General features: G+C 38.5%; 1 protein-coding gene across 1 annotated transcript; it reads left to right on the forward strand.

Moving 5' to 3' along the window:
* Positions 1 to 1513: 1513 nt before the first annotated feature.
* Positions 1514 to 26774, forward strand: CCDC180 (coiled-coil domain containing 180). The gene is made up of 35 exons (XM_041478897.1): positions 1514 to 1608; positions 2426 to 2508; positions 3738 to 3847; positions 3936 to 4064; positions 4230 to 4340; positions 5429 to 5524; positions 5769 to 5932; positions 6109 to 6228; positions 6921 to 6984; positions 7482 to 7655; positions 8161 to 8292; positions 9561 to 9671; positions 10102 to 10147; positions 10247 to 10320; positions 10862 to 11041; positions 11623 to 11828; positions 12366 to 12541; positions 13637 to 13817; positions 14338 to 14484; positions 14743 to 14887; positions 15093 to 15209; positions 15621 to 15719; positions 16628 to 16741; positions 17413 to 17651; positions 18248 to 18300; positions 19150 to 19231; positions 20253 to 20324; positions 21241 to 21307; positions 21503 to 21647; positions 21999 to 22159; positions 22983 to 23120; positions 24121 to 24232; positions 24472 to 24577; positions 25099 to 25237; positions 26643 to 26774. Exons 1-35 carry the CDS (start codon positions 1514 to 1516, stop codon positions 26772 to 26774), a joined length of 4320 nt encoding a protein of 1439 aa, XP_041334831.1.
* Positions 26775 to 27777: the final 1003 nt, after the last annotated feature.

The raw sequence follows: 27777 nt of genomic DNA on the forward strand, positions 1-27777 counted from the left end.
GCCGGGATGAGGCGAGGCGGCCGGGATGAGAAGGCGGCCGGGTGCTGCTGGCAGCGGCCACCGGGGGGCGCCGTGGGTGCGGCTGGGCCGGCCCCGCTCCCCCCCCGCCCCGTTGGTGTGACAACGGCACGCGCGGTTCCGCCTGAGGCCCCGCGCGGGACGGGCAGAGAGCCGGGAGCGACCCCGAGCGACGCCGGGAGCGACACGAGCAGGGCCTGGAAGGTGGGCGATGGGCGTGGAGTTTCACCGTTAGGAGTCTCCCCGAGCTGCTTTGAAGGCTGGAGCTCCTCTGCTCTAGGACAGGCTGGAGAGCTGAGGGTGTCCAGGGTGCGCAAGAGAAGGCTCCAGGGAGAGCTTAGAGCCCCTTGCAGTGCCTACAGGGACTCCAAGAGAGCTGGAGAGGGACTTTGGAAAAAGGCCTGGAGTGGCAGGACAAGGGGAAATGGCTTCAAACTGCCCGAGGGCAGGGTTAGATGGGATATTGGGAAGGATTTCTTCCCTGTGTGTGTGCTGAGACCCTGGCACAGGTGCTCAGAGAGCCTGTGGGTGCCTCATCCCTGGCAGTGTCCAAGGCCAGGTTGGACAGGGCTTGGGGCAACCTGGGACAGTGCAAGGTGTCCCTGCCCATGGCAGGAGGTTGGAAAATGATCTAAGATGATCTTTAAGGTCTCTTCCAGCCCAAACCATTCTGTGATTCAAGGAACAAGAAGGCCCTTTTCCAAGTGAAGTGTTGTATCTCCTCTTGGCTCCCAGCTTGGAGTTGCCAGTTCTTCTGGAAGCAGGCCCGGCCGGTCAGCTGCGATGAGCCACGAGTTCTCAATGGGACGGGAGTGACATGTTCACAGAGAGGAAGGCTGTAAACAGATCTTCAAGGCCAAGGTAAAAAAAAGCAAAGGATTTGGCAAAAGCCAAAGGAATTTGTTGTGTTAGTCAGTTTTCTGGTTGTTGAAATGACCCCAGGTCATTTTCAACATTTCTGGTTTTGGTTTGTTTTCGTGAAAATGAATGTGTTATCTCCAGCATATGCTCTGCAATGCATCTACATGTGTTCCCTTCTCTTTGTTGTATATCAGGTTATATTAACTGAAGGCAGAATCATAACACAGCAGTAAAACATTTAGAGGCACAGTTAGCCAGATTCAGACAGATTTCTCACTCTGCTGTTGACTTTTCTGGTAACTGTAAGCAAGGCAACACCATCCAGTTACTCCATTTTTCCTCTCTGAGGAAGATTATCCCTTTTTTTCTCATTTTGAAAATAGCCTTAGATGAAAATGGTTGTGCATGTGGCAGGTAGGGTTCATTATTTTACCTTTCCCTTCTGCTGTCTTTCCCCGACTATTTTTTATTAATTATTTTGTCGCTGTTCGCCATTCAGTAGGTTTGAAGGAATTCTAATTGTTGAGATTATGGTTCTTTGAAGGCACACTTAGCCCACCTTTTGGATGAAGGAAAGAAGAAAACAAGGTCCTCTAAGAAGAGTAAAAAGTGCACTGTAAATAGGCATTCAGAGATGTTTGCTGGTGCCATGCCATCACCGAGTAATCAGCAGAAATGTGTTGGAAAATCACCCGTCAGTGACTTCACAAAAACACCACAGTCAGACAGGTAGGGAACAGAAGCATAAAACCCCAATTATATGTTCATAACTAAAGGTATGAAATTGACAGATTTTCACTGGGAATTAGAAACTCCTGAATAGCACTAACAACTTGTAATACACTGTCTCCTTGCCAAATGTAAATTTAGTGTAATGAACTGCTTGCTGCCTGTTGAAGTGCAGGCTAACAGACTAATATTTGCAATGGCAGGCATATTGTATGGCTTTCCTTTTAAAAAGAAATTGTTTTTGCTCATAGCAATCTAGATATACACCCACTGCGACACATATTTTTTAGGCTATATTTCCAAGTAAATGGCTTACACCATGATGCAATAAGATAATGTAATGAACAAGAATGAAGTTAATGCATCCATCCTTTTTTATCCTAAGCCAGCTGCTGAATAATGATACAGGGATTCTCACTGACCCCATGGAGAAACACAGTGCCTAAGCTGTTGAGAAAAGCACTGGGCAGATAAAGGCTATCTCCACATTTCTTGGTAGTGTCTCCTTAAGATTTCATAGTTTTTTTTTACCTTTTAGAGCTATTCTGTAAGTCTCTGTAGTTTACACGTTCTAAATCTAGCATGTAATTGCTGTAATGCCATCCTAATAGATTTGAAGTTGGGATCTACCCAGACTTCAGTTTGTCTCAGAAGAAGCAACTTTGATTCTTTGAATTATATTCTTTAAAGTTAGAATGATACCTATGTTCACTTTAATGTTACATTTTGCCAATTAAAGTGTATTATACTATTATGTTTGTCCCTCTTCTGGTGCATTTCTAGTACAAAATGAAGCTTTATTCTCTTAATATTTCAGACAATCTACAACTTTTCCAGAGACATGGGGAAATGTAGATGCAAGTTCAGCTGAGAAAGTCAGAGGCCTGCCTGATGTAGTTGGTAAAACTGGTTTCCCTTAATGCCATCTATTTTAATTTGCATTCATGTGGTACATGCAACAGGTTTAGCTGAACAAGGTATAAAGTTGTGCTGGTTTGAAAGTAAGCCAGCAGGAGAAATTAACCCCACATACCATAACAAATACCTTTTGAGAGATTTCAAATTGCAGTTACAATTTAATAGAAAGATTACAGCAAATGCAATGATACAGAAAAACTGGTTGAAAACCACAAAGTCAGAGTACAAGCTGGCACCCTGTTGGTCAGGGTTGCAGTGGTTGCAGTCCTGTCAGAAGGGGTGGTTTTGTGGAAGTTCGGGTCCTCCTCTGGATGTCCAGTGGTGGTGGTGTCCCAAGTCCCCAGACTGCCTAAATTATATCCAGTGAGGTTCAGATGGTACATCCCCCAGTGCAGGGAGGTTCCCAATGGCATGGAATGATGTAATCCCATGAGTCCTCCAATATTTCTGGAGTCTGTGGTAGTTGTTTCAGCTGCCCATTCTGCTAGTGCATAATCAGTTCATCGTGGCCCATTAGCACAGATGACCCTCACTGAATGGGTGATGCTGCTGTTTCCCCAGCTGACTCATTTCAAGGATAAAGAAACAGCTCGCCTTGCAGGGTTTGCCTGTCTTATTTTAACACCCAGCTGGTATCCTGGGGGTCAGGTGTGCACTGAAAACCACCCATCGTTAACAGGTCATCGCAAAATGAGGTGGAGGGGAGTAGAATACACAGTTTGGTTACACTCACACTGGGACTCTCTCTCCTGCAAGGCAACAAAAATCAAGCTCAGAAATGGCCTCACACATTTTTGATTAGTTGTTGGTAATTTTGAAGATGAAGAGTCTTCTAAAAGAAAAAAAACCCAAAAAGTTGTGAAATTGTCAGTCAATCACAGGTTATGTTTAGATGATAAATTCCACTTTTGATGTAATCAGATCTCATTCCTGAAATGTTGCAATTTTTTTACATCATGCCTGAGCCTAGTTGATAGTTCCATGCTGTTATCTTTCTGAAAAATCAGAAGTTAATAAAGGAAATTTTAAAATATGCCCTAGTGTTTTTAACCTGCATTTGCTAAGATTGCACTTCCCATGGAAAGATGTTGCACACTGTGAAAGCTGCACAAACTACAGCAGTCATAGTGTAGATTTGTGGATTTATTTTTCATGATTCCCATGTTCTGCAGCAGCACCAGGCTACAGAATCCTCATTTCTTCCTTGGCAGTTCCTGAGGAAACAGGCAGCAGCACGTGGAAGTACCTGGCAGAACGGCGGCAAAAGCGTCACGATGCAGCAGTGACCGAGATGCAGCAGGAGCTGGACTGCATTGGCAGGGTAAGGCAGGAGTTTTTAACCCAGTCTTGAGTGCTCTTCTAAGGTCAGGGCCCAATATTCAAATGATCACTCTGACCTGCCATTTTAGGAGATGGAAGCCTCTGTTTTGAATCTTCAAGAATCCCTTCAGCTTGAAGTGATGAAATCAGATGAAAAGAGTAAACTTCTACTTGAAAAGATTGCATCTGACATGGCTTTGGAAGGTTTCTCATTTGAAGTAAGGCAACTCAGAGCAAGGGCTCAACTTCAGTTACTTGTATCTGCTCTGTGTAGCATCTTCTTATGGCTCACTGGAGTCCTAAATTATTTGCTTTATACTTTCAAAATTTTATTTTACATATATTCACTTTTTAGTGAAATTGAGAGTAGATTTTTATTGCAGGGTTTGAAAGAACTCTGGAATATGATCCACCAGGAGTCCTCAAACAGAAGGAAGTGGATTAGGGCAGTGGACAAATCCCTGAAGGAGATTGAAAGGAGTCGAGCCATGAAAGTGAGCTGCAGTCTTAATAACTATTACTTTAGCATAAGATTGTTATTTGCTAATATAATGCTGGGTGCAGAGCAAAGAGTAGCTGGTTTCCTCAGGAGTCAGAGATCTGCCAGTAGTTCTGTTGTGTGGTGATTGCTTTCTTTTTACCAATAAACTATTCACTCATTTTATACCCACATAATCAGGAAAAGCTACTTTTTCCTAGTTTGAAGGTTTCTTTCTTTCACAATTACCTATACTAAAGGTTCAGGGAATATGTGAGCTGCTTTTATTTCCCTGGAGGGTTATATAGGTCAAACTTTCATTTGGTCTGTTTTTTTGGGGGTACATAGCTGTTCTGCAGCTGAGAAGAAGCACAGACGTGACCTAGCTTGATTTTAGTTTGGGTTGGCTGGGATCAGTAGCAAAAGTGTTGCAGTTTTGTAGCCTTCAGCCTAACCTGTAAAAGTCATTGGACATCATAGGAAATATTTGGATAAAAAAATTGATAGACTGTGGAAGAGCTTGCTGCACTGTCCTTGTAGGCAAAGAAAAGCTGTTTGTTCTACCAGTGCCAGTTTCTCCTCTCTTTGTAATTCAGGTGTGATGAAAAGGTCCAAGAGTATCACCAGTAACCTTTCTGTTGGATTAGTTACAACAAATGTCAGAGATGAACACATTTGCTTTAATTTTGTGTTCACTTAAAACAGGCACTGGTGGATTCCCTTCAGATATTTGAAAGGAAGTTGGTTTGATTTTTAAATTCATATTGCAGCTTGTCTGCAGAGCACTCAATTATCACAGATATTAAAGAGAAATCAGCTGAGTAGTAGCAAAGAGGAATGTTTTAGTTACTATTTTTATGAATTACTGAAAAAAATCAGTCTTCAAGTTAACTCAGATTAATATATTAAAATTTACTTCTCAGTGTGTGTCATCCAATTAATTTTCATTCACTTTAGTAGATTTAATTAATGAATAATTAATGAATCTAATGAAATTCATTTTAATGGAAAAAAAAAATCTTGTTCATGTAGTTTTTTAACTTGGGAAACTGATATGTGAGTTAACTTTTTGTTGTTGCTTTTCCTTATTCTTCTATTGCACAGATAGCAGATGTACTGACCAAGTATACTCTGAAACTGGAGGAAATTGCCTTCTTCTTGGCAGCTGATGTTCACAAGCTCATTAACAATAAGGCCATGGTAAATGTTTTACTTGGGGCAGGACAGCAGTCTGAATATTCCTAGAATGTCTTTTTTTTCCTAGATGAAATAATTTTTTCTGCCTATCAATCACTGAAATATAGAGAGATTTCTACTTTGCAGGGTATTTGTTATCATTTGTATTCTTTTTCCCCCTCATTTTGTGTGGAAGACACAATTTTTTTTTTTTTGTTTTGCATGTTGTATGCTGCTTCTACTCCTGATTTTATTTTTTCATGCACAGAATATAAACAGAGCACTGCTGGGTAATGAGAGGGCAACTGCCAAGCTGCTCTTTAATTTAATGAAATCAGAGCTTGAGAAAGAAAAATTGCATCAACTGAAATGGCAAGAGAGAGTCAGGGACTGGAAGCTCATCCAAAAGAACTGTGTAGTTCAGAGTTTCAGGTCAGAAATTTTGCAATCTTATTTTAGACAATGAATAACACAAAGTGACTAGTGTTCATTTGTGGTTTCTATAAAACAACAAGTTTAAAAAAGTTACTTTTTCTTTATGCATATCATATATGATATAATGTATGAGATCATGTTTCCATTATACATATCTTTATTCTGTCCTGCAGAGAATTTATAGCAAATGAAGAAATACAGAATCCCCAAGCTGTGAAAATGGAAATGGAAAATATGATAAAGGAGCAGATTGTACTCAGTGAACAGAGACTGAGGGTTTTGCAGCACATTAGGTATGGCAAAAGAGGATATAGCATAAAGGAAAACAGTTCTTTCTGGAGTTAATGAGGGGTTTGGCTACAAAATGCACTTTGCTTTCTGTCAGTGTGTAATTGTTAAATTCAGCAGTAAGACAGGGTCTAAACCTATTTTTCTAGAGCTCTTTGTAATGGAAAAAATACATTTTTGATTTTCACTGCACCAGCTACACTAAATAGGTGGTGATCGAGGGCTAAAAATGCAGGAATACAAAAGTAATTTTTACTGACATTTGAAACATGGTAGAAATGGGCAGACAAAGATGGGTGGAGAACTAGAAGTTGGTGGTTTTTTCTCCATGTGTAGTAAATTAAGAGAGGAGTATGTATAGAAATCTAACACTGCTATGTTTGAATATTCCTCCTGAACACAAGGAGCATTTTTGGGTGCAGTGCATTACAGGGAGTTTATTTACGGTGGATGTAGGAACAAGGTAGATTACAGTTAGTTCCTTGTTGGGTAGTAAACAGTTGGCCTCGAACAACAACAGTCTCTTTGGTTGATTTTCATTGCCAAGATGGCTATAAATAAATCTTACTGACATTTGAAACATGGTAAAAATGGGCAGACAAAGATGGGTTGTTGGGGTTTTTTTCTCCATGTGTAATAAATTAAGAGAGGAGTATGTATAGAAATCCAACACTATGTTTGAATATTCCTCCTAAAGACAAGGAGCATTTTTGGGTGCAATGCATTACAGGGAGTTTATTTACAGTGGATGTAGGAGCAAGGTAGATTACAGTTAGTTCCTTGTTGGGTAGTAAACAGTTGGCCTCGAACAACAACAGTCTCTTTGGTTGATTTTCATTGCCAAGATGGCTCTGAAATATGTATGATAGAGGTAAATGAGGTATGGCCCAATCTGCTAAAAGGCAGAGAAATAGATTGAAATGCTCTCCCAAGTCTTCCAATCTGATTTGTTGTGATCCTATACATAAAAATCACTGGGCAGTTGTTCATAAAGAGATAAATTGTAGAATGTGATTTGGTGCTTTATGCTGTCAGAATAAGCAGAAGTTTTGATACTCTTTTTTTAGAATAAAAATCCACAATCTTACCCAGTTTACTTGGATTTTACTTTATTTTAATCTCCACATAGAAGACACAATGTTGAACACCAGTTGTGTAATTCCAGGCAGCCTTTTATCATGTTACATATCTTCTTACTCATTCATTTCACCTTCCAGTAGTTTATAAATAACTTGTTCACTTGAATGTTTTTCTTTAGAATGATTTTAAGGAGATGGCTAAATGGCATGAGCAGCACTGTCAAGGCTTGTACAGCTATGTTCAGGAGGCCATGGGTCTCTGGGATGTCCATCTGTCCAAACTGTCCCTGCAGGAAGATGTACTTCAGAAGAAAGTAGATAAATACAGATTGCAAAAGGATAAAATAATACAGGTATAAACATAAAAACAAGGATGTGGCATAACGTAAAGAAAGGATTTCTTAATACAAATAACCCTCTGGAATTCAAAATAGCTGCTATAAAAAGAAAAACATAATATCTGACTTTATATTAGAATTTCTATTTTTCAGTTTCAGTCTGTCAAGTGCATTTTTGCTAACTGCTTGATTCACACTGAACGGACAGTCCTGTCTTGATATGGCAGAAGTGATAAAGATCACTGCTGCTTTCTGTACTAAGTGGCTGCAAGTTGCTATTATGAGATCTTGTGCAGGTGTAGAGTCTGGTTGGATGCCAAATTCTCATAGTTAAAACAGCCAGCTTGGGGTGGCTATGTCAGAGGTGTTCATTATCTAGGAAGATATTCATAGGTGATGAGTTTTGCTAAGGTCTTGGTGTAGAATATATGTACGTAATCAAATTACTTGAATCCTAAATAGTTATGGAGATTTTAGTATATTCTAAATAATTTTTACTAGCTTTTTAATGTGGCCTTAGGTGATGAAAGATGATCTGGATACAATTCTGGAAAAAATGAAAATGGCCAGCTGTGAAGAAGAGCTGGAGCAATATTTGAAGAATGCCCTTTCTTCTTTAGATCAAATTAGAACTAGGTATGAATTTTTTATTGTAAATTTAAAAAGTAAAGCATATTTTAACATTGGTTGTACTACTTAGGCCTGGTTTATGCTGTTGTGTGAAGGTATGGAAAGACTGTTTTACTTCATGTAAGGTATGGAAAAGGCTGTTTTACTTTATGTAAGGATATAAAATAACGTACATATTGAACAAGGTTAAGGCAAATAATACCCACAGTTTAGGAATGGGACAAAGAAAGACAGTTATCGTTTAAAAACCATACCACATCAGTATTACTGTGCATACCATCACAGCCATGCCTTATTCAGAAAGTAAAAGTAGTAGTTCAGATTGTTAAATGACAGGAATCAGGAGTTGGTCTGCACCACCATATCTGCACTCAAACTTGATCTCATTCAACGTTGCAAGAACTAAGATTTTTAAGGTAGCCAAAGTATTTATTTTGGCAAGTTCTCTGTTATCCTTCTTGTGATTAGGCATTTGCAACCTTAAAAAACATATAAAAATTGCTGCAATACTGCTCTCCTTGCTAAAGACCTTAGCAGCAGGTGTGAAACCTGAGAGGAAGCAGCTCTGTTGTTACACCCAGGAGGTCTTTTCTGCCTGTTAGATCAGAGGCACGTTAGAAGGGCAATAGGGACATGAGGGGCAGAATCACACCTTCACACACCTCACAGTGGGTTTGTGGTTAGAGCTGGGGGTTTGATAATCTTAATAATCATTCAAACAGTTTTTAAAAAGCCAGAGGTAACAGACCAAGTGAAAATACAATGTAACCTATCTGAACATGTACATAAATTCCCCATAATTATCTTTGTTTAGGAGACAAAGCAAATGTAAATGAAAACAAGTGTGAATGCTGATTTTTCTTTAATATAGACTCAGCTTGAACCATTAGTTTGTATTTTCAGGTAAAATGAAAATAAACCAGAAAGGCTCAGTCACAGCTGGGCACAATGAAGAACTAATATGGAAGACAGTAATTTGACCTCTCTTATGTAGGCAGTGTTTGAATGGCTCCCCATCCAAAAGGAAGGATGTAAAAGGGTTTATTGTAAATATTTCTTATCTTTTGTGCATTTATTTGTTTGTAATGAACTAATCTCTAACAAGCTAGGATGTGATTGTATTCAATATAAACATATCAACAGCAACGTTTAGCCTAAAGGTTTTATGAGATTGATTTAAAAAGTTAGATTTAGATTTAAAGGCACTGTAGTCACACTTAATTTTTTATCTATACATACTTGAGTCTCTTAAACAGTGACCTTAAATTTGACAGGAATGAGACATTGAAGGAGATTGCAATGAATGAAATAATGGCTTATCCAAAAGCTATTTTGAGGGAGTTGATTTCTTACAGTATATCCATCAGCCAGCATTTTAGTGTAAAGGAAATCTTCAAACAGGTAAAAAGAAAATTTCTTTTGGTTTAAAACCTTACTGGTATATTATTGTTTTACTTTAGAGAAAATTTATATTACCTTTAAAATTCTGATTATATAAAGTACTGTTTCAGCCGTTGAATAAAGTGATTTCGGTAGAGATAGCAGAGGGAAACCAAAATATTTATCAGTCCCACACTTTTAACTCTGTCCTTGTCACAAACAGAATTTTAGCAAATTCACTTGGGTTTTGAACAGAAAACTACAAGGTAACAGACTTAAAGTAATTGGTTTGAGTGTTACAGGTTCTTTAGATAGTGAGTGGTCTATTCAAGACGGTCGTATCTTACTGAAATAGATACATTTTGAGAAGGGATATGGGTTTCTTAGAAGAAAGCAAATCCATATTTTAAAATGGTGTGGTGGGTGTTTTTTGTTGTTGTTTTGCTTTTAGAACTTGCAAGGCACAACAGACTCCAGAGTTCAAGATCAAGATAATAGCTCAACAGTCCAAACAGGTATTTCTGCTTGGTTGGTTTTCAATCTGTATTTCTTTGGATTGTAATCAGAAGAACTCTGCTTTACCTGTAAATAAGTAGTTGAGGCTTCAGAAGGTGAACATATGGTAGAGCAGCAAGCTGAGAGCATCAAGGAAGGAGAGGAAAATCACAGAGTATCCTGAGCTAGAAGGGACCCATAGGGATTGTGAAAGTCCAACTCTTGGCCCTGCCCAGACACCCCAACAATCCCACCCTGTGCATCCCTGGGAGCGTTGTCCAAACTCTCCTGGAGCTCTGGCAGCCTTGGGGCTGTGCCCATTCCCTGGGGAGCCTGGGCAGTGCCCAGCACCCTCTGGGGAAGAGCCTTTTCCTGATCTCCAGCCCGACCCTCCCCTGGCACAGCTCCAGGCATCCTTTGAGTCCTGTCCCTGGTCAGAGAGCAGAGATCAGAGCTGCCCCTCCGCTGCCCTCGAGAGGAGCTGCAGCTGACAGTGAGGTGTGACCTCAGTCTCCTCTTCTCCAGCTGAACCAAATGCCCTCAGCCACTCCTTGTATGGTTTCCTCTCCTGACCCTTCACTATCTCTGTGTTCCTCCTTTGGAGATTCCTGTAATAACTTTAGGTCTTTCTGACATTGTGGCATCCAAAATTGCCCCCAGGGCTCGAGGCAAGGACATCCCAGCCCAGAGCAGAGCAGGATGATCACCTCTCTGAGCTGGTGCCAGAAGATAGGGACAGTTGTCAGAAATCAGCTGGAGAAACAAACCTAACACAGAAACAGGTGATCTTGGCACAGGAAATTGAAGAAACAGAGGAAGAAGAAGAAGAAGAGGAGAGTATTCCTCATAAAAGTGAAGAAAATGAGCATGCAGAACAGGGACTAAGCATTACACAGGTAAGTGAGCAAGAGAATAAATTTGAAGGTGAAGGCAGTCCTGTCCAAAATAAGGAGGAATAGGAAGTCTTTTTGCTGAGAATGAGTAGATAGTCCTTTTTTGCTTAGTTTGCTTACAAAGCACACAGGGCTGTAGATCCTTTTACGGGAAAATGGAGTGTATAAAACAGTTCACAACCATTCTTTTGGATCTTTTACCCTTGTAGAAACCCTTTGCATCATTTTTTAAATCTTTTATCACACTGTTCTCAGCCTGTGATCAATGTTTTAAACCAAGTATTTGTACTTAAGTATTAATTTTTCTGTTTCCATGAATTTATTACCATAACGAAAAACCTTTTAAAACATTGTCAACTCTGCCTATGTCTTGCTGGCATATAAATATATAAATATGGATATATGTGTATGTAAATATAAATATATAAATATTGCCAGCGCTGTGTAAATGTCCAAATTGAGAATGAGAACATTATTCTAAATATCCTTAGGATTCTTACACTAGCTGGTGCACTGTTGATTCTATGCTGATACTTCAAAAAGTAACGTGATAATTTCCAACAATTTCCCAGTCCGTGTCCAAGAGCAGCGAGGGAGAAAGTGCTGAAATTGTCACAGAGGTTTTTTCCACTGCTAGTGGAAACACTTACACTGTTCTTGGAGTTGAAGAGGCAGGAAAGACTGACATCACAGAGAGTGATTTTATAAAATATGAAAAAGAAGGATCACTTCCTATGTACCTGAAATATGTACTTCTCACAGAAGCCACGTTTGTTGAACTGAAAAAAAGGTGAGCTGAGAACAATTTCTGTCCTTTCTTTCTCTTCATGTGATAGACAGATTTCACCTGTTTAAAAGAAACATTTGAGTAGAGAGGCAAAAGTTATCTAATTACTATTATATAATTAGATATTTATATAGTTAGATTTTTAATTATAAAATTATGATTGGACAATTATTATGTTATTCCACTTTTTAAATTGATACAAATATGAGAAAATATTTACATTGCTTGGTATCCATGGATGTAAAAGTACGACAAAAACATTTACCTTTACAGAACATTCATATTTTATGGAAAATTATTTAGTGAGAAAACATATTACAGAAAGACAAGGAATTTGCCTAAATTTACTGCAGAGCCATGAAGGTAAAATGCCTGCAACTCAGTACTAAGCAGCTAACTCAAAAACTATCAGTGTTGTGCAAATGTACTGAAACTGTGCCTTCCTATAGCCAGAAGTTGAATTTTTAGAAATAATATATTCAATATATTCTTACTTATTATTTACTATTCCTGGTTGTAATATTTCTTTTTCAATCATAGGATTCGCCTCTGCTTTTTTGAACACTTGGAGGAATGGTTTGCAGAATCCTTGTCCAACTCCTATGTCTTCGTAGCTGCCAAGAAAGAGGAGCTGAATTTAATACTTCTGCTGCATCTTAAGTTGCATCAACAAAAGCAGGAGGAGATACAGACAAATATCTACAGTGTTCGAGCTGGTATTGACATTTTTTTGTGTTGTTAGCATCACATGTCTTCATTTAGAGATAGTCCTAAGTGGTCCAAAATCTGTTTCAGCAGTAGTGGAGTCAGTAATAGAGGACAACAGAAAGCAGTTGAGTGTCTTTGAATTCCCAGTATATTATGCTACTCATGTATTTCTTAAATGACATTTCTTTTCTATAGCTCTTCCTGGTTTGTGCTGTGTTATTTTTGGAAAAATTGACAGCAGTGCCTTGATTAACGACTGGATTGTAGATGATGTTGGACATTCTATTGTCAATGTTGGTGAATTCTCATCCACCTTGAAATTATGTAACAAGAGTTTGTGGTGTACAAAAAATATTTTTAAAGTGTTGCAGAAAAAGAAGGTAGCCAGTTGAGGGAGCCAAAATGTCAGGGCCAAGCTTCTGAAAACAGGAGAGGAAGGATTTAACTCTGTGATATATCACTGAGCAGCTACAGAGCATCTTCTAATGAAAACTTTTTCTGCATGGGAAGTGTCAGGTTTTTATGGTGAGAAAAAAATATTTTAGACAGGTTTGTTGGTCTTTAACACATAAGCTAAAAAATTCTTCTTTTGGAAAACAGGCAAATAATTTTTCAATTTCTCTTTTTCTGCAGAGAGGACAGTGCTTCTTCTGGTAGCTTTCTTGAGGTGATTGGCTGGCTCTTGATTTATGCAGCTACCATTCCAGAAGAGAGACCAAAACTGATTTTTTTCTTTCCCTCACAAAACCAGGAAAAGTGTATTTTCCATTAAAAAAATATAACTTTTAGTTTTTTTACAACACTGAGAACAGAGAGATAATGGAGATGTCATCAATGACCAAAAATAAAAGGAAAAGGATGCTTAGAGCAAGCAGGGGACATTTGTGGTTTGAATGGATTAAGAGCTGTTAAAGATAGATGTCTTTCACAGGAGAAAAATCAAAGAAACCAAATTGAATGTATTTAATGTGTATGTTTTAGCTAATGTGAGGTCTGGCTTTGTTTATTTTGCTGCTGCTGCTGTTCACAGCTTAGCTGGGCATTGTGATAGCTCACAGTAAAGAGGAAATAATGTCCCTATTGTAAATTTCCTTTCTTCTCAGCGGAGCTGTCACTTCACAAAGAGCACCTTGAGTGCCACTGTGCAGTGCTGGCAGAAGTCCTGAAAAAGGAGAAAGATGAATTCCTCCGATTTTCAGACCAGCTCAATAACCTCAACACAAGCTTTCATTCCCGAGTCCGTAACTTGGAGTATGACTTGCTCCACGCTCCTGTGACTGAGCAGTAAGTGTGCCACTGCTGTTGCTGTGAATCTCCCTAGTTAAATACTCCTGATTGCTGTCTGGGATGTTTATGGTTTGCATTCTGAACCTGTTTTATATGTCAGTGCTCTTCAATGAAGACTACTTCATAAAACTTGAAAACATAAAGAATTTCATTCTCTCCCTGAAGAAATTAAAATCAGGACTGAACTCTTGGAAATTCTCATCTCCTTTCAAAGTGCTGGCAATCTTTAAGTAGAAAAGATGTTTCATCTGTTTAGATTTTATCCAGTTTACTGAACGTGCACAGTAATATCAGTTTGACTAATTGTTTTGGAAGAAAAGTGCCCAATAGTATCAGCTGCTGCTGATACCTTCCATGGGTTCATCCAAACCATCCCAGCTCAGGGAGTTGCTTTGAGAGTCATAAATAACTTCGGAGTCCTCAATTTTTTTCATGTCTTTACAGCCAGAAGTTGCTGAATCATCATGTGTGTTCCTCATTAGACATGTTTTCTCTGTCTTTTATTATTTGCTGTTAGGTTAGTTTCTTCCAGCAATAATCTGGAATCAGAGCTCCACAACCATCTGGAATCAATCAGGGTTACTGTGAGAAGTTACCAGCAGCACTTGGAGGAAGCTTTAGGAAAATTAAGGGACTCAAATGTGGGTTTTCTCAAAAGTTGCAGGTACATAGATTTCATGGAATTGTTGTTTATAAATGGTGATTTAGTTCTGGGAATTGGTGTTTGTTGCATAGGCAGAACAGTAAAAGTAAAGTTTATTTTGTTATTCATCTAGTTTCCTATTTAAAAAAAGAAATGTATCTTGTTAGACCACAATTATAATGCTGTTTTTATCACATTTGTGTTGTTTCAGGGCTGTTTAGCTAGAATGGTCTTGGAGTAAAATGACTCAAAGCCAATTGTTTATATGTTTGCTTTCAGATTATTTTCAGATGGTGGTGACTTTGCATCTGAGGAGGTAAAGTTTTTCAACGAGTGTCTTCAGAAAGAAAGTAAGGAAATTGACTCCTTTGAAAGTTCAATCAAGGTGGATGTAGAGAAAATAAAATCGAGCTGCTTGGAGCAGGTATGCAGAATTACATTATTTCAAATGATGTTTTCTATTGACATATTTGATGTGATTTGCAGTCAGCCTGCTTTCAGATTAGAACTGTAAGTCTGTCCTGTTTGGCAGTTAGATGATGGAAAAAATTAGTAGAATGGCAAGTTCTATCATTTAAGTTTTAAAAAGTGAAAAATTATCTTGTCTTTTGTTTCTAACATTCTTAAAGGCTACTGACCTTTTCAAGCAGTCTGGAAAAAAGTTTGCTTCTCTGTCTCTGGGTCGAGCCTTTATGGAGAAGGTCCATCAATATTTGAGAAAGCTACGACAGCAAATCAAATCAGAGGTACAAACAGAAACATCAGAACTTTGCTTAAATTCAATATAATAATTTTCTTTTATACCTTTGAGGAGATTTTAGCTGAATTCACAGTAGACAAATATTACATAATTTTTAATGTTAATTTAAAATCTGTTTTCTGTCACTATCCACTTAAAAGTTTATTTTTATTACTGCTGCAGCTGTGCTGGAACACTGTGGCCTTGCAGCACATTGAGTATGTACATCTGAATTCACCAATATTTTTGTGTGGTGCAGCTGCTTTTGTGAATTACTGTTTTCAGCTTCTCCTCTGAGTACCGGGGGTTTTTAACCAGTTTTTGTCAGTGGTTCTGATGGTTTGAAACTGGAGCCTCAGAAATTCCTGTGAATGGGGATTTGACTTATCCAGTTTTCTAAAGTTTGCTTCTGCTTTAGGTAGCGAATTCCAATTTGCAGTCAGTCACATTAAAGTCTTACCTGGAAAAGCTCCAGCAGAAGAGAGATGCTTATGTTCATTCTACTGCAGATAAAGAAGTAACTTCTAATCAGCAGGAAATGGTATTTAATTTGACTTGTTATTAATTGTTATTAATTTGGTATAAACGAATATTTTTCAGGAAGACTTATGTTTCCTCATATTTGGGGCTGGGCAGAAACACAGAATTTTTGCTCAGAAAGGTTCTTGTCCTGGATTCATCTGGGGTAGAGTTAATTTCTTCTCAGTAGCTGTTACAGTGCTGTGGTTTGGATTCAGGATGAGAGTGGTGTTGATAACTCAGTTTTTGCTAAGTCCTGTTTATCCTAAGCCAAAGACTTCTTTTTCTTGGTCTCCTGCTCTGCCACTGAGGAGGTTCACAAAGGAAACTGGGAGGGAGCACAGCTGAGACTGGGGACCTAAATTGGCCAGAAATGATATTCCAGCTCCTGGAATGTCATGTCCAGTCTATAAACTGGGGGAGTTATCTGGAAGGGCCAGTGTGGGTTCAGGAATGGGGGTCTGGCATTGGTTAGCAGGTGGTGAGCAATGGTATTGTGCATCACTTGTTTTTCACTTCTTACTGTCATTATTATTATTATTTACCATTATCACTGTATTTAATTTTATTTTCAATGATTAAACTGTTCTTAACATACAAGTTTTCCTTTGATTCTCCTCCCCATTCCACCAGGGCAAGGAGGGAGAGAAGGAGGGTTGAGCTGTGTGGTGCTTAATTTCCAGCTGGTTTTAAAACCCCAACAGTCCTTTTTGGACAGTCAGTACCTGTTTTCCTGTTTGCCAAGCCAAAACCTCAGCTTCTTATACAATCTCATTGCTTCCATGTATATGTACATAAACTGGTGACAGAACAAAGGCAAATAATATTGTTTGCAAGAGTCAGCATGTGTGAAAAGGTTAGAACAGTCAATTTAGTGAATACCATCTGTATTACCGTATCTTTCAGGTTTTAACTTCTGAAGGGTTGTATGCTTTTGCCAGAGAGGTGTTGGAAGAGCTGAAAAAGAGGAGCAAGTATCTTGACTGCTTTGTAGTAAAGGCAGAGATCCCATGTGCCACTGTAAGATAACATTCACGTTCTCTGTATTTTATTTAATATTGAGAGAATTTTCATATGTACATGTTTTAATGGATTTTCAGAATTTGTGCTTTGAATTCTCAAATGAAAAAACAATCTGCATTATGCCAAGGTGTCAAAGACACTGTAACATTAGGACAGCCTTTTTAAGAGGCTGAGTAAATCAGCAAGTTTCCAAAATGCTGAAGAGATACATGGCTCTGCAATAAGTTGCTCAGTTCTTCACAAGAGTTTGTTTTCAAGGTGTAGCACTGTTCAGAGGTATATATTTCACAGGTTTCTTTAAAATATTTTTTTTTAAATCCCAAATGTGTCCTGAAAGGATTTTGTTTTTATCTAACAGGTTGTGTTTTCTTTCCTCCCTTTTCTGGAAAGTCTGTCTTTAGTTTGTCATCTCAGTGGATCATTGTTTTAAGAGTATATCCTTAAATACTGTTTATGATGATTATGAGAACCTACTTTTAACTGCTTTTAAGTGTTTTAGAGCTGAATAGCTGTAACAACATTGCTGTTAGAATGACAAAAAAATTATTTCAGCCTGTGAAGCAAGATATTGTCTGTTTAAAAAATCTGCTCTAGTAGTCAGTCATTACATGGAATGCATGGAACTGCCTGCTGTGGTCTACAGGGCTTCATTTTTCTTCCCATTTCAGGAGGCCTTCACCACTGCTGACACAGATGGGACATTGCAAGAGCACTTAGCCACTCCCGACGTGGATGGGAGGTCACAAGATTTCATTGCTCCTGCTGTTCCAAAAGAGAGTCTCGGAGATGAGAGCAAAAGGATGGTGATGGGACTGGATCCTGACAAATTCCCTTTGTTAAATCCAAGCGGAATGGATACATCAATATTTGATGATTTGGCAATAAAAGTTATTGGGAATTTAGCTGGGTAAGTACTTGTTTGTCTAAAGGTATTTTTCTGTCCATGTCTTTATTTATATTTTCTTTGCCCAGAACTAGTGAATAGACTGGTCATAGGTAATACTACTAGATATTTTCTAATCAGTCTAAGTTTAAAAATTAGTCTAGCTGAGACTTTCTTTTTAAATCCAAGATTTCTCATAGCCAAAAATACCCCTTTGTGAGTGACATCTAGTATACAATGATAAATTTTAGGTATTTAATTTTTGTCTTCTAGAGCCTTATTTTCTAGAGCAGGTTATTACCTGCTACCTAGGTGACTGAATATACAAAGTGTAAAATGAAGAGTGTGACAAATGGTTGATTTGCAAATAGTATTTTAATGCAGTTTTGCCTGTAGAAATTCCAAAATTCCAGTTAAACAATCACTCCTATGAAATCACTTCTATATACACTGTCAGTTGTAAAAGTAACCCTATCTGTTAAATATAATCTCAGAAATTTAATTCACTTAGCACATGATAGGGATAGAGAACTTGCCTAGTTTGCTATATAATATAGTATAGAACATAAAATGACAGGATATGCAGTAGTACTTAGCTCTTTATTTTTTTTTCTTTTCAGATTTGACCCAACAAAAAAATATCGAGACCTAAATCGGGGGAAAAAGAATCCAGGTGTGCCTGTATTTCTTTTAATATTTTCTTTTCATCTAAATTGTAGTTCCTGGCATTTTATTGCACAGGTCTAGTATGATCCAGGCCAGTGGCTTCTATGCTAGGAGCTCTGAGATAGTTGTGCTTCTCAGCTCTTTCCCTGGACATCTTTACTTAGATAAAGATGATTTGGGGCTCCTAAAGCAATGAAAACTGCAGAATAAGATAATAATGTTATAAAGAATACCTGTGTTTGTGATAGCAAAAGGGAAATGGGGTTGAGAAAAGAAGCAGAGCAGAAATCATGAAGTATATAGGGAATCAGGGATCCTTCTCACACTGTATCATCATCTACTCAAAGGTGAGCACGGAGGTAACCCCAGATGCTTCCTACCTAGTGTTCCCATTTCCTCATCTCTCTTCTGCAGCCATTTCCAAAGCTATCCTCAATCTCTTCCACATCTGCAAGTCCCCATGACCACCAATACTATGAATGTAGCCCATTCATTCTCCTTCTTCACCTGCCTCCAATTTGCTTTAAATCTCTTCCATCTACCATGTATTTTCTGTGACATTCCTGGGACTCATGCCCCAGCACATAACCTTTACTGCTGTTGCCACTTCTGGGTTACTTCAGGCCTGTCTGACAGAAATGATTGTTCCTGTAGTTGTCCCCTCCATGGAAAACATTATAAGGAAACATTATAGAAATAAGAATACGAAATATATATATATACACACATAAAATTGTAAGGAAACATTATAGAAATAAGAATACGAAATATATATATACACACATAAAAAGCACTTCAGTTGGCATTTGTGCAATATTCTTCTTTCCTTGTTAACTATAAGCAGTTCTTCCCCCAGTAAAGAAGAGGGTATCTGATGCAAATTCTCAAAAGTCTACTAGCAAGAGGTCATCTCGGGATGAAACCAAGCGAAAAAAAAGGTGAGACCCCTAAAAGGAGGAATTCCACTTCAAATATTCCTATGCAAGAAATTTACCTAGACTTTGTCTATTAATTGAAAGATTCTTACCTGTCGTTTGTATAGCCTTCTTTCCATCCACTGCTTATCGCTTGGAATCTCTTACCTATTTATGTCCACATGATCAGTTTTGTGGGGTTTTCCTCCCAGATTTTGACTGGAAAAATATTATTCTTTTTCTCCTTCATCTGCTGCTGTTTTGTATTTTGAAGTTGTTGAAATATAGATTAACCCTTAAATCAATGTGGCTTGATTTTCAGGTGTGTCTAAATAGTTTGTCTTCAGCTGAGTCCACAGATTGATGAAATGAGCTACTGTAATAGTGAAAACAACAAAAAATTTTTGAACAACTGAGAGTTTAGAAGAGAATTCTGAGAACCTTTTTCCATCAAAATACTATATCTTATCATGGTTTGGGAACTGTATTCCCAAACCATGATAATATATAGTATTTTGTATATGTGCTACTAGCAAAACACTCCAAAACCCTGTGCTGCTTGCTCACTCCCCTTTCCCTGCAGCAGCTGCAGAGGAAAATTGGAGGCACAAAAGGTGAAGATAAAGTTGAGATAAGAACAATTTATTAGAAATAGCAATGAGATAAAAAAAACCTAATAGTAACAGCAGCAATGTTAACAGCAAAGTGTACAAGAGAGGCAAGTGATTCACATGTGAATGCTCACCATGAGGAAACCCCTGAGACTGCCACCACATTCCCCAACAGCAGGGACCTTTCCAGCCACCCCCACAATGATGAGAGGTAGAGAATAACCTCCAGGTCCTGGCCATACGCCATCCTGACTGCTGCAGAAATTAACCCTGTCCTGGCCAGAACCAGGACACATAGAATACTAGTTCTAGAGTTAGGTTTTTACTAATTTTTCTTCAGTTTCTTGTCTGTCATATGACTAACTAGCTCAAATCATCAGCCAGAGAAGGAAAGCACTTGTGGACAGTTTCAAATTAATGTTTTTCCTTTCCAGTGAAAAAGGCAGAAAATCTCTTACCAAGGATGAAAGATCCCAGCTATTTGGAAATAATGCTACAAAGTCTGAGTAAGTCATATATTTCCAGAACAAGAAGTTAATCTATAAAAACCCTCTATATGTATGTATGTATGCATCCGTCTATCTATCTATCTATCTATCTATCTATCTATCTATCATTGTGACCTATAGAGTTCATCATTGAATTTTGAGGTATTTAGCCTTGATATTTATAGGTCAAAGTACTTCCAGAACAGTTCCTTTTGCAGTGTAATAATAGTAAAGATGTAAGTCATCTGGTTCATTCTGTCTCATATCTGAAGTGGGGGTCTTACTGGAGCCTCTTTTGTACTTTTATAAGTGGGTGGGGAATGTCAAATAGCCTCTCTTTCAATTATTTTCACATCTAAGAAGACAAATACATTTTATATCTTTATTCTTTTACTCAGTATTCCATTAATGGGAAGAAATGAGGTTCCATTCCCCTTCTCTAAGAAAATTATATATTGTTTCTTCATATGTGCAGCTGTAATTTGTAGAACTGAGATATTTTGTACATGCCATGCAAAACTATTCAAATTAATGCTTAAGGTGTTTAAGTGTTTGGGAACTTTATTCCATAGTGTTTCAAAATAATTCCAGTAAACAGCTAGACCCACCTTGAAATATTTTTGCTTCATCTGAAATGCATGATAAGCTCTTTGGGCACAGGAATTTGGCTAAGATTGCTTTTTTGTGACAGTGATATGGCAGTGCTCTCCAGTGAGCAATTACAATAGCCTGTTGTACTGGCTGCATCTGAAGAGAATCTGTGCTAATGTGGGGGAAGGTTCTTAAGCATTCTGAACACTGGTTTGTGTGTGCTCTGAAAAATGTACTAAAATTAACCTGAACAAAATACTTGAAAAACAATGAATATTGCCAGTGTGATTATTTAACAGTGTGATCATATTTTTAATTTTTTAATTTTTTTTTTGGTTTTCAGTACTTTTAAGGGGATTATTATGGATATTCTCTGTAATGGTAACAACACCTTGCTCTGCCTTGGTGAGGTAAGGAAATGTCATGTTCTTTAGTTGGTTCTGCTTTCATAGGTGTACTCCTGTGTCAGAGAAATTATTTGCTTCTTTTAATATTTGGCAGACTGTCCAGAAAGTTTATTTTCTTCTCCTACTGTTATTTACCTACATGTAATGTGTTTAAATGTGTTGTCAACATTTTTTCTGGTTTATCTTTCCCTTCTGCAGGAGTTCTATGGAGAAAAGAAGAATCCTTACTTGGGAATGCTTGAAGATCTGCCAGACACATTTGAACATTGGGCAGAAATGCTGAGAGTGAAACTACTGTCATACCAAAGGCAGACAGATGATTACTACAATTTCTGTCTTAGAGGTAAATTTATTCAGTTAAGACTTGCATTTTCATGTGTATGTAATTTTTCAGTATGAAAGCTGAAAATTGCAGTGACCAAGAATTATGTTGTTGACGTCACAATCCATCACACTCAGTGGAAAAATTCCAGTTGACTTTAATGGAAATTGAGCCAATATTCTTTTTGTATGTATTATCAGCTACAAAAAGTCTAGCAGAAGGGCACTTGACTAAATTAAATGTTACATCTTTGAGCAAGTGTATGTTTCTCAAAGCATTGCAACTAGAAAAAGCAATGTCAGAGACACAATCTCTGTGAGAGAAAATTCCAGGCTGTTTGTGTCACATGCACACCCTGTCTTTTCCAAAAAGAATTTCGGGATCAGCTGAAGTGCTTTGAGGAGGAGCTCTCTTCTGTTTCCCAACTGGTCGTGGAAAGTCTTTTAAAAGAACATGAGCAGAAACTCAGCTCTTTTACTGGTCATATTCAGCATCTCTTCAACAGACAGCTGAAAGATTGGGAGGATGTGAAGGTATGTATCATGGACATTCTGGAATGCTTTGTAGTGTAACCCATGGTAAGTGCATCAGATTGATAACATTTTATTTTTCTCATTCTCACTGTTTGCTTCATCACTCTCTGCTGAGCTGACCACAGATACAGTTTTCTGTGTTTGCAGTTAGTCTGTTTAGTTCTCCTGGAAGCTTTGGATTTTGTGGAACTCTGTCCCTTCTCTCCCAGCTTCCAGCACTGGGCTGCCTCTTTCTAATCTTCTCAGCTCTACCTGTCATCTTACACTTGGATTGTCAACTCTGTGAGGTCTGTGACCTTGGAGTATGGCCAGACAGCTCCTACTGTATGGGTGCACTCCTTTGTAAGAACTGTGATGTAGTGATAATGAAATACATAAATGATAGTACATAATGAAATACATATCACACATAATGAAATTCATAAAAGAGGCATATTTTGTCAAGCAATATCAGAACTGAAAACAGTATCATAATGGAGATCACACAGAAAATGCTAAAGTGTCTAGAAATTGTGTCTGAGTATTAAAAATTAGGTAAAAATTACAAATAAAGAGATATAAAAAAATACCTTACTTACCTCGTGGTGGAAGAGATGATTTTTTGTTGAAAATAAATCCCAAAGTGAGACCAGAGGCCAGCAGAGAGACAATTTGGTGCAGATTGCACTGCAAAGCTTCTTATCGAGACAGCCAAGAAGTAGCTCCATTTTCCTTGTCTTTCTGAATACCTTAATAGAAAATGTTTGTGGTTTACTTCTTCCTTTTTATGACTCACAGTGTATTCTTTACTGAAGGCATTTCTTTCTTACATACTTGCTTAAAGACTACGCACTGGAGAAAATTACATTACTCCCTAGGACACCCAAATAATACCCTTCAGCTGGAGGCTTTGTGCCAAGAGGAAATAAAAAGGCAAAAAGATCAAACTGATGGGGTTCACCTCAACACAAAGATGCTGCAGGTAATTGTAAAACCCTTGCTTAATGTGACCTTAAATGTTGTATTTGGAAAGAAGGGTGTATTTTGGATACAGTTTTTCCTCCCCATCCAAAGGAAACTTGAAATTTTTTTTCAGTTTTAAGCAATCCTGTTCATATATTGCTATATTTTAAGTTATGTACTGTCAGCATTAGATCAACATAGACATAAATATATCTGCACACACACAGCTGCTTAGATACATTGTAGAACTTATTGATATTTTATATCATTCATAGAAGCTACTGGCTGTGAGCTTAATGGTGGGTAGGAGTATTGGCTGTGGAGGTGACATCCTCTGGTTAGTTCTCTTACTTCCAGACAACAGATGCCTGGAAGGGTTTCTTCTTTGTGCATTTCATTAGTGCAAATAATGACACTTTTCTACATAAGATTAAGAACTGAAATAAGCTGAATTTACAGGAGAGATTCAGGAATCAAAATGTTTTCCCCCCTTTGCCCCCTGGGTTAATTGAAAGTTGGTTCCCCAGCATTAAAGCCTGTTGCTTAGTTCTCTCAGGCCACTTACTCCAAATTCTACACTGTCTGCAGAGTACTGGTATTTTTAATTCCATAGTATCTCCTTCTACTCCTAGCTCTGCATGCAGACACAGAAACACAAATAGGTATTTGAGAGTAACACCTGGGCTAAGCACTTCCACCCAAAGTACCTGAATTCTAGAATGATCTTCTCTTTGGCTGGAAGCTGTTTTTATCATGTTTAACCCAAATGTGTAACTACTAGGTACCTATACTCAAAACTCTACAGTTTTTTGATCTTTAGAAAATCAGGCAATGTTAAGAATACTGCAGAGACACTTCAAGACCCTTTTATGTGCAACTTTGAGCCTCATGTCTGTTATCTGCAGCTGTTGTGGAATGCCAGGGTTTGATATTTGTGTAGTCTTTCAGAGCCAAGTTAAAAGAAGAGGAGATCCAATTATCAAAGGAATTCCTCTCACTTGTCTCCAATGTTATAACAGGATTGTGCTGCTGAGTGTGCTCAGAGCTTTTATTCTGCACTGGCTGCCCTCACTGAAAAGCTCCTGTTGGAACTAGATGAAACCATCACTGTTGATGATGTAAAAGTAGCAGGTAAGAAGAGATTGCTTGTTCAGGCCTCCGCTCCCTTGTCAAAGATTGCAGCAGTCTGTCCCTAGGAAGAGGAGGCTTTGATATTAAGATTATTTGATTTAAATTAAAAAATTTGCGTAATAAAACTTGCAAAGCTATTTTTTGAGTCTGAAGAGCATTGAGCTGCACAATTACTCCAAAACAGTTGTATTCCTGACAGTGTTTTGTTTCTGCTGAGCATATCTTCTGTTACCTCCCAGGAACTGAAATACCTACAGAGAAGATGCCAACTTTAACGTGTCGTAAACAAACTGAACTTCCTCTAGGAACCTCCAAAGTTCAACAGTTAGTCAAACGAGGAAGGAGGTAGTATTTGCAGATATTGAACACTGTTCTGTCTAATTCATTTTCTCTGAACTGATAACAACTGATAGTTTTTTGCTGCACTTGTTGAAACTGCAGCTCATCATTAGTAATGTCATTGAACTAGTAATGGGGTAGTTTGAGTGGGTAATGATTTTAAAGACAGAATTGCAATGGGTCCAAATAAAAGTGAATTACATATAGTAGTGTAAAACAATACCATGTCACTGCTATTGCTATGCCACTTGTTTGCCACTAGTTATCAATTAATTACATTCAGATCTCTGAGTGGTCTGTGTATTGTCATTCAGAAGAAATGAATTCTATACTGTGGAGAGATCCTGATGCTTTAAAAGAACAGGTGGTTGTACTAAACAAAGATGTTTTAGGGTAAACCTTTTGTGGGGAAAAAAATAACATTGATCTTTGGCACCTTAGTGCAAGCAATGTGAATTAGTATGATCTGTTCTCTTTTCTAACTTCTTTTCTCATGTGTTTGTTTTGGCTGGTTTGGTTTTTTGTAGGTCTTGGCCGGGAATACCTGAGACTGTTGTTCCCGACACTCCAGACTATATTCTTTGCAGAGGAACTGCATCAGTTTCAACAGCTACAACTACCCTGGGCCATCTGGCAGTGGTGGATGCAAGACAAGCTGCATATAAGGTGGGTTTGTGGGGAAAGACTCTTGAGTGGGCTGCTGCTGTTATGGGTTTGGTTTTTTAAGAAGACAATTACAGAATCTTTGTTGTGTGTGTAGGTTTTTAACATAGACAGTGTTTGCAGATCTTAAGGCCATATTATTCATGTGTAGGAATCCTTTCTCTTGTCCATTTCCTTGTGATGCTGTCAGAAGCAGACAGGGTCGGTTCCTCATGCAGTCTTCTCAATCAGAGACATGACAAAGGGGAATTGTTTCAGCAGAGAAGCATGGATGGTGTCAGAAACAGGACACTGCATTTTGCAGCATCATAGTTCCAAAAAGCAGCTGTGTCCCAGTGCCATTTCAGTCCTGCTTGTTTTCACTCACCTTTCTTTCTGAAGACTTTAGATCCAGACTTAGATCACAAAAGCTGATTTTCCCATAATTGATGAAGAGCTGTAAAATATTTCACACCTATCTTATATCCACAGCTATCACAGATGACAGTTTCCACCATCAAAATAATCACTCTTTCTTCACTGAGTCTGTTAAAAGAATGCAGACAACTCTGCCTCTGACTGGCACAGACAATAGTTCTCAAAACAGCAGTGCTCAGCAGTTAGGAGAATATTTTTATGTTAAATCGCTTGGAGATGTCTTTATGCATCTGACCTGGAAGTAATTGTACTCCCACTGAACTAAATTAACTTATTAAAAATATCTGCTTTTAATAGGGGAATGTAAAATATACTGCCAATCAAAACGTAGCGAATGCCATCAAAACTATCAGTTTGCATGTGTGTTTTATGTATCTAGTTCTGGTGCCCAGGAGCCTGATTACAGCACAGATTTGAAGGGAATGTGGTTGTTTGGATACAAATGGTTGGATAAAAGGATTGGATATAGAATGCACACACACCACAGGAGTATTTTCCTGCATGTGTGTTGCATTAAAAATACAGTACTTTATGTTTTGGAGCATGGACTCTTTAAGAATATTAAAGTGCCTTGAGGTTTTCGTGGTAGTCTACAAGTTTCTGTCTAGAGGAAATAACTTTTTAGCAGTTTTGTAATAGCTCAGTTCATACCTTTGAGTTACAAAGCTCCAGTAAGAGGCTGAGTGCATCCCATGTAGTCTTGAGACAAGGCAACTGTCTACTCTTAGGAACTAATGGAAGTGAGATGAAGGTCTTGCATTTTAGCAAAATTTAAATATTGCTGATAATTCAATTTCAAGAGTCCTTAAAAGGAACACAGAAGGAACACAGCTAATAGTTAATTATTCATACAGTTCTGCTGTCAAAAGCAAAAAATAAGTGGCCTCTATGCAGTCTTCTGACACAATGCATCAGGACCTGGATTTAGGCAAATAAAATTATATTTCATCACTACTAATTTTGTCCTCAATTGTTGGTTTTTTTAATACAGAAATACAAAAGTAAAGTTGAACAGCTGTTTGCCCAGATCAAGGAAGAAAATGCAGCTCAGCTGCTGGCAATTCAGCGTTGGAATGATTGGTGGAAAGAATCTGTCTGGAAGATAAAGCGACTCTACGTCTGAGATCAGTCACGTTTTGCTGAGCTTTGTTGGTGTAAATTGACACGTTTATGTGAATGTCACCGATATTTTTTCTTTTATCTTATTAATCTGTTGCATTGAAAGAAGCTACGTTTTGCCATGTTTTTGTTTGTTTTGCCATGTTATCACTCGTTTCCTCATATGCAGTCTTAAGACTACTAATATGCTCATCTTTACATTCCCACCTGGTTTGGCTTACAGTATCATGTGTTACCATTCACATGTGTTTGTGCACATGAACCCTCTGTGCAAGGGCACTTAATGCATATTTATTAGCAGAGTTTACAGGATTTTGTTGCAATTTAGCCCCTGAGAGCTGGTTGGGTCTGAAAACTCCCCAAGGCATCAATGAGAACTATCCCTAACCGAGCACCCTTGCATCAAGGCCCTGTGCCCAAGCTCCTCTGCATGGAGACCTCTGATTGGAAATGGCCAGCCTGAAAAACATACACATTTTATGTTGCCTTGGTTCAACAAGCTTTGACTTGCCTACCTTTCCCATTCCTTGCCTCACCTCTCCTACCTTGTGTTGCCTACCCTTGCCTACCACTTTCTTTCGTTGCCATGCTTTGCCTGCCCCTCCCTTGCCTTATCTATCCCTCTCTTGCCTTTCCTTCCCTTCCCCTCCTTTGCCTTGACCCTCTTCTACCTCTTACTTTCCTTGCCATGCTTTGCTCCTCCCTTGCCCCATTCTTTCCCCTCCCTCTTCCCTTCTCCTGCCTTGTACTGATTCACCCTTCCTATGCCACTCCCTTGCCTTGCCTTGCCTTTCTTTACCTTGCCCCTGTGACTTACCCCTCCTTGCCTTTCCCTGCCTCCATCTTGTCCCTCCTTTGCCTTGCCCCTCTTGTGTTTTCTCACCTTGCCTCTCCATTGTGTTGCCTTGTTTTTCCTTGCCCACCTAGGCACACCTGGGCTCCTGTCCAGCCATTGGCACCAGTACCCCCAGGGCCTTCAACAGGGACTTTCAGTCACTCTGCCCCAG

Source organism: Pyrgilauda ruficollis, unplaced genomic scaffold (genome assembly GCF_017590135.1).
Source record: "Pyrgilauda ruficollis isolate IOZ18807 unplaced genomic scaffold, ASM1759013v1 scaffold47, whole genome shotgun sequence".
NCBI lineage: Eukaryota > Metazoa > Chordata > Aves > Passeriformes > Passeridae > Pyrgilauda > Pyrgilauda ruficollis.